A 15,150-nucleotide genomic window follows, 5' to 3' on the forward strand; every position below is an offset into this window, starting at 1 on the left:
ATTCAACTAGTATCCAAGTTCAGTGAACTCGGCAGAAACGAGGCATTCTGGTGATGCATGCGTTAGTTGTCACCAGTTGCAGTGCCCATTCTGGTGATGCATGCGTTAGTTGTCACCAGTTGCAGTGCCCATTCTGGTGATGCATGCGTTAGTTGTCACCAGTTGCAGTGCCCATTCTGGTGATGCATGTGCTAGTTGTCACCAGTTGCAGTGCCCATTCTGGTGATGCATGTGTTAGTTGTCACCAGTTGCAGTGCCCATTCTGGTGATGCATGTGTTAGTTGTCACCAGTTGCAGTGCCCCTTTCTCTCATTTAGTTCCTCTGAATAACTCTTATTCGATCTCATGAGAGGTTGAAAATTACTAGGTAAAAATTAACATGACTACATAATGGTGGCACTTGGAATGCAATGCGTTCTTCAGTTTTGTTATTGAAATCACTGAAGTTCCCCCAGGGATGCCTTGCAGAGCCTTTTATTAGCAGCATATCATCAAGTCCTTCGATGCTCTAGCTCTCTCTCTCACCTAGCTACATCTTCAGTAGCACTTGTCCCAACCCACATAGATGGTCTGCTGGATCTGTGCACTTAAATTTCAGATACTCTAGGGACTTGGGCCAGAAGGCAGATGAGCACTGTGTACGGTTGGATAGCCAAAGTCTTTTCTAGGTCTATTCTCAGTGATGGGGTGAGTGGGTGGGGCTGTCTCTTCCGGTGGTTTCCACAATGTCTAAACATTTCTAGGAAGGACTTGGGGGTAGCACAGGGATCATCTAGTCATCTAAATATTCTTAAAAGTTTGAATACGGCTCATGCATGAGGCACATTTTCCTGTGAGTTCCTTCCCTTAGAACATGAACATGTCAAGCTGTTTCAGGACTGACCATCTTTTTTAAAACCTGAAGTGTAAGCTATTGGCTTCTATGGACCAAAGGATATGAAAGATGTGATGTTTCTGGGGCTTACTCCTCAAAATGCTTCCAAAGGAGAGCAGTGACACGTGGGTAGACATTCTGATGACGACAAGCCCACATCCACATATCAAAGATATTTCTGCTAACAAATGTTAGCCTTTCCTCTTGTCTTTCTTATGTGGGATGATCCTCTGAGATGAAGCTGCCTCAGTTACCCAACCTAGACCCTCTCCCCTGACTCCAGCACTGTACTCATCTCTAAAGACCATCACTGGCTCAGCGAACTGGTCTTAGAGCATAGAAACCCAGAGAGCAAACCAGATTCTTTTCAAAGCTCAGAATGGTCGCCTCCTTCCCTTCTCTGTGAGCCATAATTTCCTGTCATCACAGATTTCTTATCCATCTGGAACCATAAGCTCAAATAAACCGTTGTTCCTTCCATAAATAGCCTTGGTCGTGGTGTTTTATCACAGCAATAGAAAAGTAAGTAATGCATTCGCCTTCCCTTCCTCTTCCTTTTCTATGCAGATCCGGGTGGATGGGCCCAAGGGCAACGCCCTCCAGTATGAGACTGTGCAAGTGGTGGATGCAGGACCAGTTCTCCGGGACATGGCCTTTTCCAAGGACCGCGAGCAGCTCTACATCATGTCAGAAAGGCAGGTAAGGCTGTTGAGCACTGCTCGACATTTGTCTTGCAGCTAAATGCTAGCCTGTGGCTCCATAGAAACCTACAGGAGGCCAGCTGCAGCGAGGTGATTTGATTTATTTGGCACAGTGTGTTTCCTTTCGGTGATGCTGCCTGAGGGCTGGGGCTGGGTAGGTTGGGACAGGAATGGAGCATTTGAAATATGAAAACATCCGTGAGTCTAGAACAAACCCGGCGGCCTCGAAATGATGTTGTGGATAGGCTCAAAACCAACATTTCCAACTTCGAGGGGGAAACTCTGAAGTGTAGAATCCCAAGTTCTGGTTCATACTTCCCTGCACAAGGATAACCACCTATCAGAGTCACATGCCTCGTCTGAAGAAGTTGATGTGGTGGTAAAGATTTATTATCGTAAGAAACTTAGGTAAGTGAGTAACATAGGAAAGAAAGATGGATGAAGGTTTGGAATATAGAGAGGTAAAATAAGATGATACATCATGTGCTTTGAGCCTGCTTAGGTACCTCTAACTTTTCAGAACCTTTAGACAATGATCTGAAAGCCATTCTGTGAATAGACAGAGCCCAGGGATGGTTGCTGGCTAAAACCAAAGGGCTTAGCGCTGTTAGATTTGGTACTGGACCTTAGCTGAGTGCTAAGTAAGTTGTTCAGGGTCCTCAGTGCAGAGCAGACGCCCATTTTAACAAGCAAAGGGAAGTTTCCCCTGGGAAATTTCCTATAACTAAAGATGTTTCCTATAGCCCTCTGACTCACTGCCCAGAGTGTTACATTCCACAACACATCCTGGAACCCCAAGTGTGCGTCTGTGTTGCCGTTTCTCTGCCCCCTCATTTCTAAGGGGTCATATTGGAAGCTGTCCGTCTAGCTCATGAATATGGATGTCTTGGCACTGAGTGACAGAGGCAGTGACCATGAGGGATAGCTCTCTCTCTTATTCATCTTTATTAGTGTGCCTGAACTCTCTAGAGGACTTTGCTGACAGACTCTAGATTGTTCTGCCTGTCCCAACTCCACAGAGTGAGGGAGATGAATTCCACATTATGCCACCCACAGTATTTGTGCATTATGTCCTGGAAGCCCACAGCCGCCCTACCCTCCATAGGAGCTCGATGACATCTTCTCTCAGTGTGGGACTCTGCATCTGCCAGCTTCAGCAATACAGGGGGTCGTTGTGGTGCCCTTTGGAGGCCACCATGGCTTGGGATTGGTGAAACACTTTGCTCTGGGATTGGATACAACTGGGATAGTATAAACAGCTGGTGGTGAATCTATACCCTTGTTTGTAATTTTTTATTTTCTTAACATGATTCCCTACTCCTCACTCGTTGCCTAACTCTGCGCCCATAAGAGATGGACAAGGGACTCGCTTTCTTTGATGCAATTGAATTATTCAAAAAAGGCCCAAGATCTGCATGTGACACTGAACACTTCAACGTGCCATGCCTGATCTAAAATCCATAATTTTCTAAATCTGAGGCTAAAAGCATGGAAGGACACTGAAAGAAGCGAAAGCTGAATGACTAGTGTAAATGATCAGTCCTCTCTGCTAACACTGGGCATGCGCACTCCTGTCCATCTAAGGACCCAGCTGAAGCCTTAGCTGTCTCTTTGTTCTTCAGCTCCTGTCTCTTCTAGTGTGCTCTCTATCCACTCAGGCTTGGTGGTGAGGCATTCTGGGAACTTGATTATGGCATATTGAACAGGAAAGGAAGACAGGAGTGAGAAGGCCAGATGTTCATCTACTTCAGAGTTGCTTTTCACAGAGACTCAAAATCAAAACCAGATACCCCATTGCCTAGGTCAATACTGGTATCCAGTGGCTTGGCATGTTCATTTTGTAGCACCGTGGTTTAGGGCACAGGCCTTGGCACCACAACATCTGAGTGTATTAGTCACTTATCATTGCTGTGGCCACATACATGACTAGAACAGGTTAAAGAACATTTTATAAACTCATGGATCAAGGGACCCAGCCCAAAGAAGACAAGAGTAGGTCAGTTAATGGAACCTGGAGCTTGCAGTGGCTTGCTCATATTGGGGTATCAAACAAGAAGCACAGAACTCTGGCTAGATGTGGGGTTAGGTTGTAGTCTAAAAGTCATCTTTGTCCATTAGTTTGGCCCCATGTCCCTAAGAGCCTATAACATCTCAAACCAGGGTCACCATCTAAGGACCAAGTGTTCAAACACGTAATCATGATGGGGGGGGAGGGACATTTCACACTCAAACTGTAATTCTGAACATCAACCCTGACTCTTCTGTTGTTCTGAAGTTCATAGAGGGTCAGCACCCTCAACTTCTGTCTAACAGCCAGGGCTTCAAACATTGAATAATAAGACATATCTATCAAGCTTAGCTATGAGGTTAATCCCTGGACTTCAAGGCAGACCTGTCTTTAACTGACTAGCAGCCCTAGACATAGCATTTGAGTTCTCTGTTCTGATTTGCTTTCTTTGATAGTGTGATTTAAAAATTTTTTGACCCAAAACAACTTTAGGGAGGAAAGGGTCCATCTCAGCTTACAGTTCACAGCACACCATTGATGGAAGCCAAGGCAGGAACTCAAGGTATGAAGTGAGGCAGTGACACTGGAGAGTTTCTGCTTACTAGTTTACTCTCTATGGCTTGCCACCTTGCTTTCTTAGATATCCCGGGACCACCTGACTAGGGGTGGCCTTGCCCACAGTGGGCTAGGTCCTTATACATCAATCATTAACTTTAAAATGTCTCACAGACATGACCATAGGCCAACCTAGTGGAGGCAGTTCCTCAGTTGGGTTCCCTCTTCCAAGGTGACTCTAATTTGGGTCAAGTTGACCAATAACTAGCATATTCCCAGTCTTGGCTCTATTATCTGTAACCTAGGGGTAATTGTGATGAGCTACTTCATTTGAGAGCTTGAATAACCCAAGAGTAGCATGTACTAGTCTTCAGACTACTATGTTTTCTACATGTGAGCAAAAGCCTAAATATTCTTGAATGGTATGAGTTAATAACATGAAATACAAAAGAGTTAGTCCTGGGACCTGTGGCCTTTTTCCATGAACCCTCAACTAATGTGCAGCTGAGGGCTCATGAACCATATGGACTCTGTTGCATCATCCAACTCTGTTGTCTTGACATAAAGCTGCCATTGATAACATACAAAGAAAGAGACTTGGCTATCCACAGTGCCACTTCATTCATAAAAATGTGTCAGGCAATAATTTTACAAAACTTGAGTTGATCCTTCCATGGAAACCCATTGAAGGATTCTCCTAGCATTGGTACCTTGATAGATCAGTCTGTGAAAAGGCTCAGAGAAATTCAAGAGGAAAAAACTTCACCTATGAGCATCACAGCTTAGAAGAGCCAGGCTGTCTTTGGGTTTTGCTTCTAAGGTCTCTCAACATCCTGGATTTCCTGTTACCTCTGTGGCTGCTTCTTGATCACTGGTCCGTCCTCCTCCTTCTTTTATCCCCCTAGTGTTATATTAGTCTTTAATGATGCTATTCAGTTCCATGACTTCACATATCATCTTGTGCTCTTTACTCAGCCTTTCTAACATAGCTACTTGCCTCCTAGATATCATCACATATGTGAATTCCACATACTTTCAACTTAACACACCCAAGGCCACATTTTTCATCTTCCTCTCTAGCATTCTTCATCTGTAGTAATCTCTATCATAGTTAATAGCAACCAAGTCATCCAAGCTAAAAACCATACAGACATGTTTTACTTCTTTTTTTAACCCATGACTCTACATCCAACATATCAGAAAATGTGTTGGTTCTATAAAATATTTCCAGAATATGACAATTTCCCATATTACTGATTCCACCCTGGATCAAGACTATTATTTTCAATAGACCCTTGTCTATTCTGTCTGTGGCCAACATTATCTTCCCAGACTTTTTTCAAGGCATATAACAAAATTTCATAAAGTTTAAGTTAAAGCATGTCATCATGTACCAGTCATCAAATTCTGGCACTGATGAGGACCCAGAGGCCTGTGTATTCCTTTTATTTATTTGTTTGGGGTTGCTGTTGCTGTTGTTGTTGTTGTTGTTGTTGTTTTTGAGGCAGAATATTGTATATGTCACCTTGGCTTTGGACTTGCTATGTAGCTAAGGATGATCTTGAACTTCAGATCCACTTGTCTCTAATTCCCAAATGCTGGCATTGTAGGCATGTGCTACTGTTCTCATTTTATTTCTGTTGCTGTGATAAAGTACTCAGACAAAAAGCCACTTAGTGGTAAAAAGGGTTTACTTGATGTACAACCCCAGGTTCTAGCCTAGCATGTTGGGAGGTCAGAGTGGCAGGCACTTCAAGTTGCTGGTCATATTACATCTACAGTCTAGACCATGGATAGATAAATAAATGTATGCTTGCTTGATTGCTTGCTTAACTTTCAATTTCTCCATGCTTATGTAGTTTAAGATCATCTGAGTAGGGAATGATTCTGCTTACAGTGGGCTACTCACGTCAAGGATGGCAAGCAAGATAACCCCCCACAAACATCCCCATAGGCCAACACAACGTACACAGAGCCTCATTGAGAATCTTTTCCTAGGTCATTCTAGATTTTGTTAACTTGGCAACAAAAGCCAACCATCACACCCTCCACGCCCAGTGAGACTTTTTATGTTCTATGTTGTAGAACTATCTAACCTTTTTACCCTATATCTCTCTCTGCTCTCCATATAGACTCTTCAGAATTAGGGCAGGGCAAGTAAGTGTTCCAGACAAAGAAATGCCCCAGGTGACAGTCCTCTATACATCAGGCATGCATGCTCCTGCCTTTGGGGTGTTTGCTCTGCTGATCCCCTTGCCTGAAAGTGTCTCCAGAGAGCTACAAGGCTGACTCTCTTCTAAGTCTTTGCTTCTAGGAGGTTCCACTGAGATCCTTGGAGAAATTCCAACTTGCTGTCCACCAGATCCAGCAATCACTAACTTCCCCATGTTCCTCTATCTCTATCCAGGACACTTATCTCTTCTTGTAAAGCTCCTATGCACACTACTTACTGCGCGCCTTTCTCATTTGGAATGTAAGCACCACAGGAACAGAAACATTGACGTGTTTCATCACTTTAGCTCATCTGTGACTGGGATGCTCTTGCTCATGCATCCAGAGACCTCATGAGGAAGTTTCCCCTTGGCCATATGCTGAGAGGCTCAGACAAAGGCATTCATTAGAACGCATGTGAATAGAAATGGTGACCTGTTTTATATTTTTAGTTCACTTATGTAGTATAGCCCCTAGAACAATATCTAATGCATAGGAAAGCAATACATATATGTTAAATGGATGAGAATATGAACAAAGTGAGCTCCGGGACTCTACAGCCTTGAGCTTCTTGTTTCAGTTATGCTGCTGTGGCTTGTTGCCATCACTAGACACTAAAAAACAACCACAAAACACATAAGGATCTATAATTTCCAACTTCATGAGATGGGCAGATTCACTCTTAAACCCAGTGCAACGGCAAACTGAATTACAGCTGGCTTCAGAGTTAAGGACCCATGTCCAAGGGAGCTGGTAGCGGAGGGTGCCAGCTGTGCTCCACCACATCTGTTCAGGGAGACCCTTCCACTCTTCTTTGGAAGTGCCTGGGATTGTAGCAGGTCAGTTGCCTAATGGAACATTTGGTTCTAGTGCAGTGCCTGATGCAAAAGCAAGAAGAAGGCAGCCTGGTGAGCAGGGGAGAGAGGGGGGAGCGTCTGGAGGCTGTGAGAAGCTAGCTGGGTTCCCCTATCACCAGTGCTTTCCTGTTCCTCTTGGCATAAAACCCAAGTTCTAGACTTGGGGCTTAGCTCCGTGCTGGGACCCTGCCCAAATTCATTTGGTGCCAGCTTCCATATATCCCTAACGCTGTGCAGTTCCTTCCAAATGAAGGACCTTTGCTATCTCCACATGCCCTGATGGTCATCCATGGCTGCCTCCTTTCATGCTGCTGATTGCCTGTCTAAAGCTGAGCCCCCTATCCAACACCAGCATCACGTCTCCTCCCTGACACTCTTGTTCCTTCCATTGCCTATTGGCCTGAATATTCCCCGCTGGCTTATTTTTCTTCTCTGCGCCTTGGCATGGGGATTCCCAGAGGGCAGGGACCTTGTCTCTCATGTGTGGGACCTAGGAGAATGATTTCCCCCAAAGTAAACACCCTGGAAATTCTCTTAGTTTCTATGGAGTTGATGCCAGGGAAAGGACCATGGGCCTAGCTGTCTCCTAGTAAGGCACAGCATTCTTTGGATGCCCAGGACACTTAAGATTCAGGTGAGATATTAGGTACTTGCTTGGGGTAAGTCCTAGAGAGTATTGATTCTATGAGCTCCCCAATGGCTCCAAGATGACACTGCTGGGCCTGAGGAATTTTCTGCTTGACCCTGTAGTGAGAGGCCAAGACAATAGGGACTGCCCTCTCTTCTAAATGGTACCCATCCTTCCTCATTCCAGGCTCCTTTTGTGATGCTGACCTCTGATGCCTCCATCTCACTTAGGAGATATAGTATTTAGCATCTGGGAAAGGAGATTTTGGCATGCAGGGAAAGATGCTGCGGCCATTTTATCATTGTGCCACACAACGGACCTATAGACAGGGAAATCCACAGAGTCTTCTTGCTGCTGGTTGAAGGTCTCCTCTGACTTCAGATAACCTCTCACCATGGGCCAGCTCTCCATGTGAGAAAAGATGGTAGGACGGTGGTGATGAGGAAATCACATGGCCGCAGCGGTAGAGAATGAAGTGTGCGGTGACTGTATGTGTAGATACCTGTGTATCATATCCACATAGGCTACTTTTTGCCTCTGTAACTCCAGCTAAGATTCCAGCCACCCCAGCCTCTTCTTCATTTGATCCCCAGCAACTATTTACTGAGCATCTCTTGGGAGCCAGGCGTCCCTCTAGAACTGAGAGACTCTGTAGATAAAGGTATCAAGATTGTCTTCTTCAGGTAGGACACTTTTCAGACAAATGAAGGAATGAATGAATGACTTATGTCAGAAAACAGTGAGCACAGTGGAAAATAGACCTGACTTAGGAGTAAAGTAGTGTCTCAGAGAGTGACAGAAATGCTCTTAGAAAAACAGTCTCTAGGAAATTGTTCCTGGGGAAAGGACCTTCTGAGCAAAAGGCAGCAAAAAAAAAAAAAAAAAAAAAAAACTGAGGTGGCAGGAGGTGGCTGTCAGGGGAAGAGCCATCCAGGCACGAGGGAACACAGCAAGCCCTGAGGTTCTGAGACCAGAGCATAGAAGGTTTGCAGTGGCGGGTGGTGGGGAGGCCGTTGCGGGGAGCTGTACACTTGGGTCGCACAGGAACTCGTTTGGTACCTTCGCAATGGGCATATAATGAGCAGGACTGATCTCTACTTGCAGCGAGGACTGAATGAGATGTGTGTACAAAGTGCTGATCTTGACATCTGGCAACCAGACCGCAGTGAGCAAAAGTGGATGCCTTGTTTGATATCTGCAAACTGTACCCTCAGTAGCCACGGCATTGTTTCTGTTTTCTCCCTGTGTGGGCTCCTGTCTTTCACTCAGCCAGTACTGCTTTCCACGCAGTTTTTCTTGGAGGGAATAAGTGCACGATGCCAGGTGTCAGTGTCATTTTGCTACCATATACCTGACTCTTTCTGTGTCACTTATGGCTCTCTCATTTCCCCCTTTCATTCTGTACAGTTCTAAGTGTTACTCTGTTGCACAGTGACAGTGTGGACACACATGTCCTTGACATTGTTCCTGTGTCTCTGTCAATCTCCTCCTTGCTGTGTGAATACATGTGCATGTATGTAGTGTGTCTCCACTGGACCTCCACAAGCATGGAGGGGATATCTACACACTAAGAATCTACTGTTTGATTTTTAAAATAAACAAAAAAACCATCAACATGATGGGAAATAATTGAGAGAAAATGCAGGAAGGTGGATCAAGGAGGAGATGAGGTGACTGAGTCAGGAATCCTGGGGTCCTTGACTGTCCCAAACAGGAGTAGAAGCAGTTGTTCCCCAGTCAAAGCAGGCTCTATTTTGGGAGATACCAAAGAAAGGGGTAGATCTCTCTGCCACTTTTACCATCTCTGCTGTCCATGTTTGAGGTCCAAGGACCCCCAACATATTTTCCCACTCTCAAGAGATCTGCTTTCTTTATCTGAGCCAACACCATCTTTCATGGTATCCTTTGTGTTGACTGGCTTCTGTTGACAGTGGGAGGCCCTCAGGCCACTGGGGCTACCTTTAATCCTGTCCTCACTCCTGAGTACTTGGGGGCCAGACAATGAAGCTCTCCCACACGATGAGATGCAGGAGGGGCATCCCTGCCTGACCCCCTCCAACATGATCCAGTAAGCAAGCCACGAAGACCATTTTGCTCTGGCACACATCACCCAGTGCTCATTCATCCATCCATTCAACAGATGGTCACAACGCACCTACTCTGTGCTGCACACTGGCCAAGGCATCATGGTCATAACCTTAAAGGGACAGATAAATAACCTTGATTTTATCAGGAAGCAGCAGCCAAAAATCAGTGAACATTATTAATACCTCGCAGAGAAGCTTAGCAGGTGACAAGGGCTACAGAGGAAGCTGGTGACACAGGGAAGCACGCTCACAGCCCTGGGAGGCACTAGGTGACACAGGGAAGCACACTCACAGCCCTGGGAGGCACTAGGTGACACAGGGAAGCACGCTCACAGCCCTGGGAGGCACTAGGTGACACAGGGAAGCACGCTCACAGCCCTGGGAGGCACTAGGTGACACAGGGAAGCACGCTCACAGCCCTGGGAGGCACTAGGTGACACAGGGAAGCACGCTCACAGCCCTGGGAGGCACTAGGTTTATGATTTGAGAGTGTCCAGAGAAGGATGTCAGAGACCAGAAGGCATCCAAAAGCATAAAACAGGCAGCTTCCGTGTTCCCTTCCTCCTCTCTGTTGTGCTGTTTGTTTGTTTGTTTGTTTGTTTGTTTTTCAAGACAGGGTTTCTCTGTGTAGCCTTCACTGTCCTAGACTCATTTTTATAGACCAGGCTGGCCTCAAACTCACAGTGAACTGCCTCTGCTTCCCGAGTGCTGGGGTTAGAGGTATGCGCCACCATGGTCAGCTTGTTTTGCATTCCTTTTAGGTTCTTTGCTTGAAGTTTAAGATGGAGAGATGGGTAAGCTGTCTTGAAGGAGGGAAACGGTGAGGGGGCGCCTTTTTTATTGTGATTTTTGCCACACTGAGAATTTCTGAGGGAAATGTGGTCCAGGAGAGTGTGGAACTACAGTTTGAGAAACATCTGTGGGCCTGGAGAGATGACTCAGAGGTTAAGAACAGCTGCTGTTCCTGCAGAGGAATTGGGTTCATTCCCAGTATCCACATGGAAGCTCACAACCATCTGTAACTCTAGTCCCAGGGAGGCCAGTGCCCTCGTGTGGACCTCACAGGCACTAGGCACACAAATGGCGCACAGACATCCACATAGATGAAATACAGAGGCACATAATAAAAAAATTTAAAAAATATTTTAAGAAAAATATCTATGTCACACAGGGCTTAGAACTCCAAAGTCTATGATGCTTCTGTCAAGTACCTCCCACATCACAATGCATGGCCACTTTATTTTGTGCCTCAGTGTCCCTAGAGGTATTCTGAGCTGTCACAATCTTGAAACTGATACTAAGTATGACAATCTTGGACCGTAATTCAGTGGCAAGTGTTACTGCAGAGATAGTTTCTTTGTGGTAGTTTTTTTTTTCTTTTTTAGTTGAAGGTGCTAGGCTTCTGCAGAAGTGGTCCCCACTCTATCAGCATTGGGTCTCCAGGATCCTCTCACCTGAGGTGTTTTTGACAGTGATGCTGCCACTATCTCTCCATTGTCCTTTTCATGCCCATGGAGGACCAACTTGTCGGTTCCGGTTTGTCTGGATGCCTGACACTGTGACAAGCTGGTTTGGACATTTGCTCCTGGCACCCTCACTAGGTTGTGTCTGATAGCTCCTGGGAGTGTGAACTTGAAATGTAGGCTGCAAAGTGAGTGACAGGGAGCTGAGCCACCTCAGGCATTCACAAAGAGAAAAGCTGTTGCAGCAATTCGCCCAGTTTCACTCAGGTAGAAGCCTTCTCATTGGTCTGTAATGGATCCCAACGGCTCCAGTGTGTCATTGCTGAAATCTTCTCGCTCCCCTTTCCTTTTCAATCAATGAAGAATGTCTCCATTTTACAATTACTGAGCCTTTGGGAGCAGGAGAAGAGGCAGCTTCCTTTCCCAATTTCCTACCGTCCTCTGTGCTGGCATCCTGGATTTCCCATTGTGCCCTAGCCCTTGAAATGGGAACATTCCCCAAGGCGTCTCTGATGACACACTCTCCTCCCTCCCGCTTCGCACCCAGGACTAGTGAGCAGCACTTCCAGAACCACACAATAAACTGAAGCAAGAGCCAGGCTGGAAGACAGACTCGGCTCCTAGGACAGGTTCCTCCCCAGTGCCCCTCACAAGGAGCTAAGTTCTCTGCAGCAGCAAGCAATCCTGTCTGCCTTCCTGGTTCCTCAGCAGGGAAGCTATGCACTATGCTTTCAGAATATAGCTTAGAAGATAAGAATTACTAAGGATGGTGAGGCAGGGTAGCTTAATTGATGAAGTGTCGAAGATGGGTAGATTATGATCTGCCACTTCTTCCTGGTGAGAAGGCCCCTTAATTTGGTCTTTATTGAGCCTAGCCTGGTACAAGTTGGGACTAGAGCCCTTTCACAGCATCTTGGTTATCTGGCATATGTAGAATACCAAGCAGCACCAACTCCATCCTCCCAGAGACAGGAAGGGAAGCATCCCTCGCCCCTATAATTTCCCAACTGATGTGATTCTAAATAGCCACTTGTGTAGCAGAAAAGTCTCTAACATCTAAATATGATGACTTTAGCAGCTTCTTTTATAGGAAATCTTGGCTTTTAGACAACTCAAAGAGGTCACTAGAAGGCAGAACTGTATACAATAGACCATGAACTTGGCTTTTCATCAAGGCCCTTACTTCTCACCAACTTTGTTGCCCAGAGCGAATTGTTCAAGTCGTTTCTGCTCTGGTTTCTTGATGTTTTGCTTGTGAGCCTTGGTTTATCCTTGTCATTATCATCATTGCTATCAGAAATTGTATTGCTAGGGACCAGGACACCTAAACAAATTTCTGCCTAAATTTCTGCTAAAGCCTGGCTCAATTCCAGATACCAACTACTACCCAAGAGCCCTGCTTCTTTCAACCTTGGGAAATCCCAAGGTACACTTCCTCTCCATATTGTTGAACAATACCTTCTAGGGTGTGAAGTCTTGGTCTCCTGCTCCAATCAGACACAGCCACGTCACCACAAGGAAGCTTTGCAGATATCCTTTGTTAGTCTTCCCAATCTAGGGGAGGCATTTTAATACAATTGCATCCAACCCCATTGGATTCTTAAAGTTTATGTAAGACTAGGAAGCTATATTACATAGTTTTCACCTCTATGACCAAATACTTGACAGAAATAACTCAAGAAAGGAAAGGTGTATTTTGGCACATGATTTTACAGAGCACAGTCTATGTTCATTTCATTTCCTGCGTTTGGTACTTACCCGCAGTGACCTACTTCCTCCGGCTAAGCCCCACCTCCTGCTTTCTATGTCCTTCCAAAATAGTACCGCCAGCTGGAGAAACAAGTATTTAAACATGGGCCTGTAGGAAGCACTTCAGAGTCAGACTATAACCTTGGCTGAAAGGAGTTTCTGGCTTCTCATCTTCTAGGATATTTAGAATAGATGGTAAAATGGCCTGCTCCCCTTCCCGCTGTCTTAGACCAAGATGATGTATAAAGGCAGACAAGGGAGTGATGTGAAAACGGACAAGGCGAGAATTCTAAATGTTTATACAATAGGCAGGTTCTGTAGAGGAGTATAACGTTTATATGTATATTTATATAAGAGAGAATTGCTAAAATGGCTTACAGGATAGAGGGTGAGAAATCCGATGGCCGCCTGCATCCTGGAGGAGCTGAGAATGAAGGCAGTGTTCAGTTGTTCAGCCCTCTCCCTCGGCAGTCCCAATCTGGTGAGGAAGGCTGGGACACTTCACAGACAGTTGCTGGTCTTCAGTCCATAATGAAGGCCAAGGAGGCTGAGTGAAGTCAGCGGTCTGTGAGGAGAGCAACAGCAACAACAGCAACGGGAATAGATGCCTTCACCAGCGAGAAGCTGGGCCAACCAGGCAAGCAAAACCACTTTGTTCCTCAGGCCTCCTTACAAACCATTAGGAGGTGCTGCCCATCCTTCAGAAGGGTCCCTTCCCCTCAGTTAATCCTTTCTGGAAATGCTCTCGAAGATATACTCAGAGGCATGTCTCTTATCAGAGCCCAGATGCCAGCAAGTTGACAATCAAGATTAGCCATCAGAGCTGGTGACTAGGGCAATTGTTGGCAGCTCTGTCTCTACTCCTGCACCCCATTAAGTATCTGTCTCTGGCAATTGCCCTGACAGTCACTCCTACTCTTAATTTGGTGTCAGCATCCTGATACTTTGGTTCACTTGAAGTGCCATTTTTAAAGACAACCACTTGGGATGCTACATAAAGCATCACAGGAGGGAATCACCATGTGAGCACTCAGAGGCTTGGGCTGCATGTCTCACCGCCTGCTAGGCAGAGATTACACAGATTTTCTGTGGCTTTGGGCTTGATTAGTGTGTTAGTCAGCTTTCTGTTGCTGTGACAAAATACCTGTAAATATCAATTTAAGGTGGAAAAATGCATTTTGACTCACAATGCTACAGGTTTTAGTCCATAGCCACTTGGCTTGTCTCCTGGACTATGGTGATGCAGAACACGACGTTAGAGAGTGGAGAGTAAAGCAAAGATGCTCACCTCATGGCAGTTGGGAAGGAGGGGTGGTGACTGGGGAGGAAGCAGGCATAAGAAACATCCGTTAAGAGTGCCTGCTTCTATGACCTTCTTCCTACACCAGCTAATGTTTCTGCTACCTCACTCTTGCCTATTGCTATGAATCCATCAATGAATTAATCTACTGATGTGATGATATTATAGTCCTCACGATCTAATCACTGCCGAGGGGCCACACATCTAAACACTGCTGCATTGGGGACCAAGCCATCAAAACATGAGCTTTGGGAGGGGCCACATTTCAGGTCAAATGCCTGACAGAAAGAGAAATGGCAGTCCCAGCAGAATGCACTATCTTACCAGCCAGACATGAGGATGATGATCTGGAGACTGAAGCTTTTGAAATATCCCTACATCTGTTAGATCTGTGCGGGACTCTGCAAGACTTACTTTCTTACTCAAGGACCAAGTCTGGGAAGCTATATACAATCCCACGCCTCTCTCTCCCCATCCTCTGGAACAGAGGTAGTGGGATTCCATGAGTTCTAGCTGACTGGCACTGGAGTTCTCTAGAAGAGAGATCAGAAATCTTAGATACTTAAGTGCTTTGTGCGCTCAGTTTAACTATTGTTGACATAGTTTCAAAAAACAAATAAATGCCTGTTAATGTATGCCACTGTTCGAAATGACTACACGCCATTGATGTTGTCATGTGACCTTGCCAACTGAAATATAAAATGGCAGCACTGTATC

General features: G+C 45.6%; 1 protein-coding gene across 1 annotated transcript in view; it reads left to right on the forward strand.

Moving 5' to 3' along the window:
* Nucleotides 1–15,150, forward strand: part of PLXNA4 (plexin A4) — a 452,691-nt gene that overhangs the window by 282,331 nt on the left and 155,210 nt on the right. The window contains exon 4 of the mRNA XM_084784426.1: nucleotides 1,442–1,573. Coding sequence (XP_084640552.1) covers nucleotides 1,442–1,573 — 132 coding nt within the window. The remainder of the gene's footprint in view (nucleotides 1–1,441; nucleotides 1,574–15,150) is intronic.

The sequence above is a fragment of the Acomys minous genome, assembly GCF_964271855.1.
Source record: "Acomys minous genome assembly, chromosome: 6".
Classification (NCBI taxonomy): domain Eukaryota; kingdom Metazoa; phylum Chordata; class Mammalia; order Rodentia; family Muridae; genus Acomys; species Acomys minous.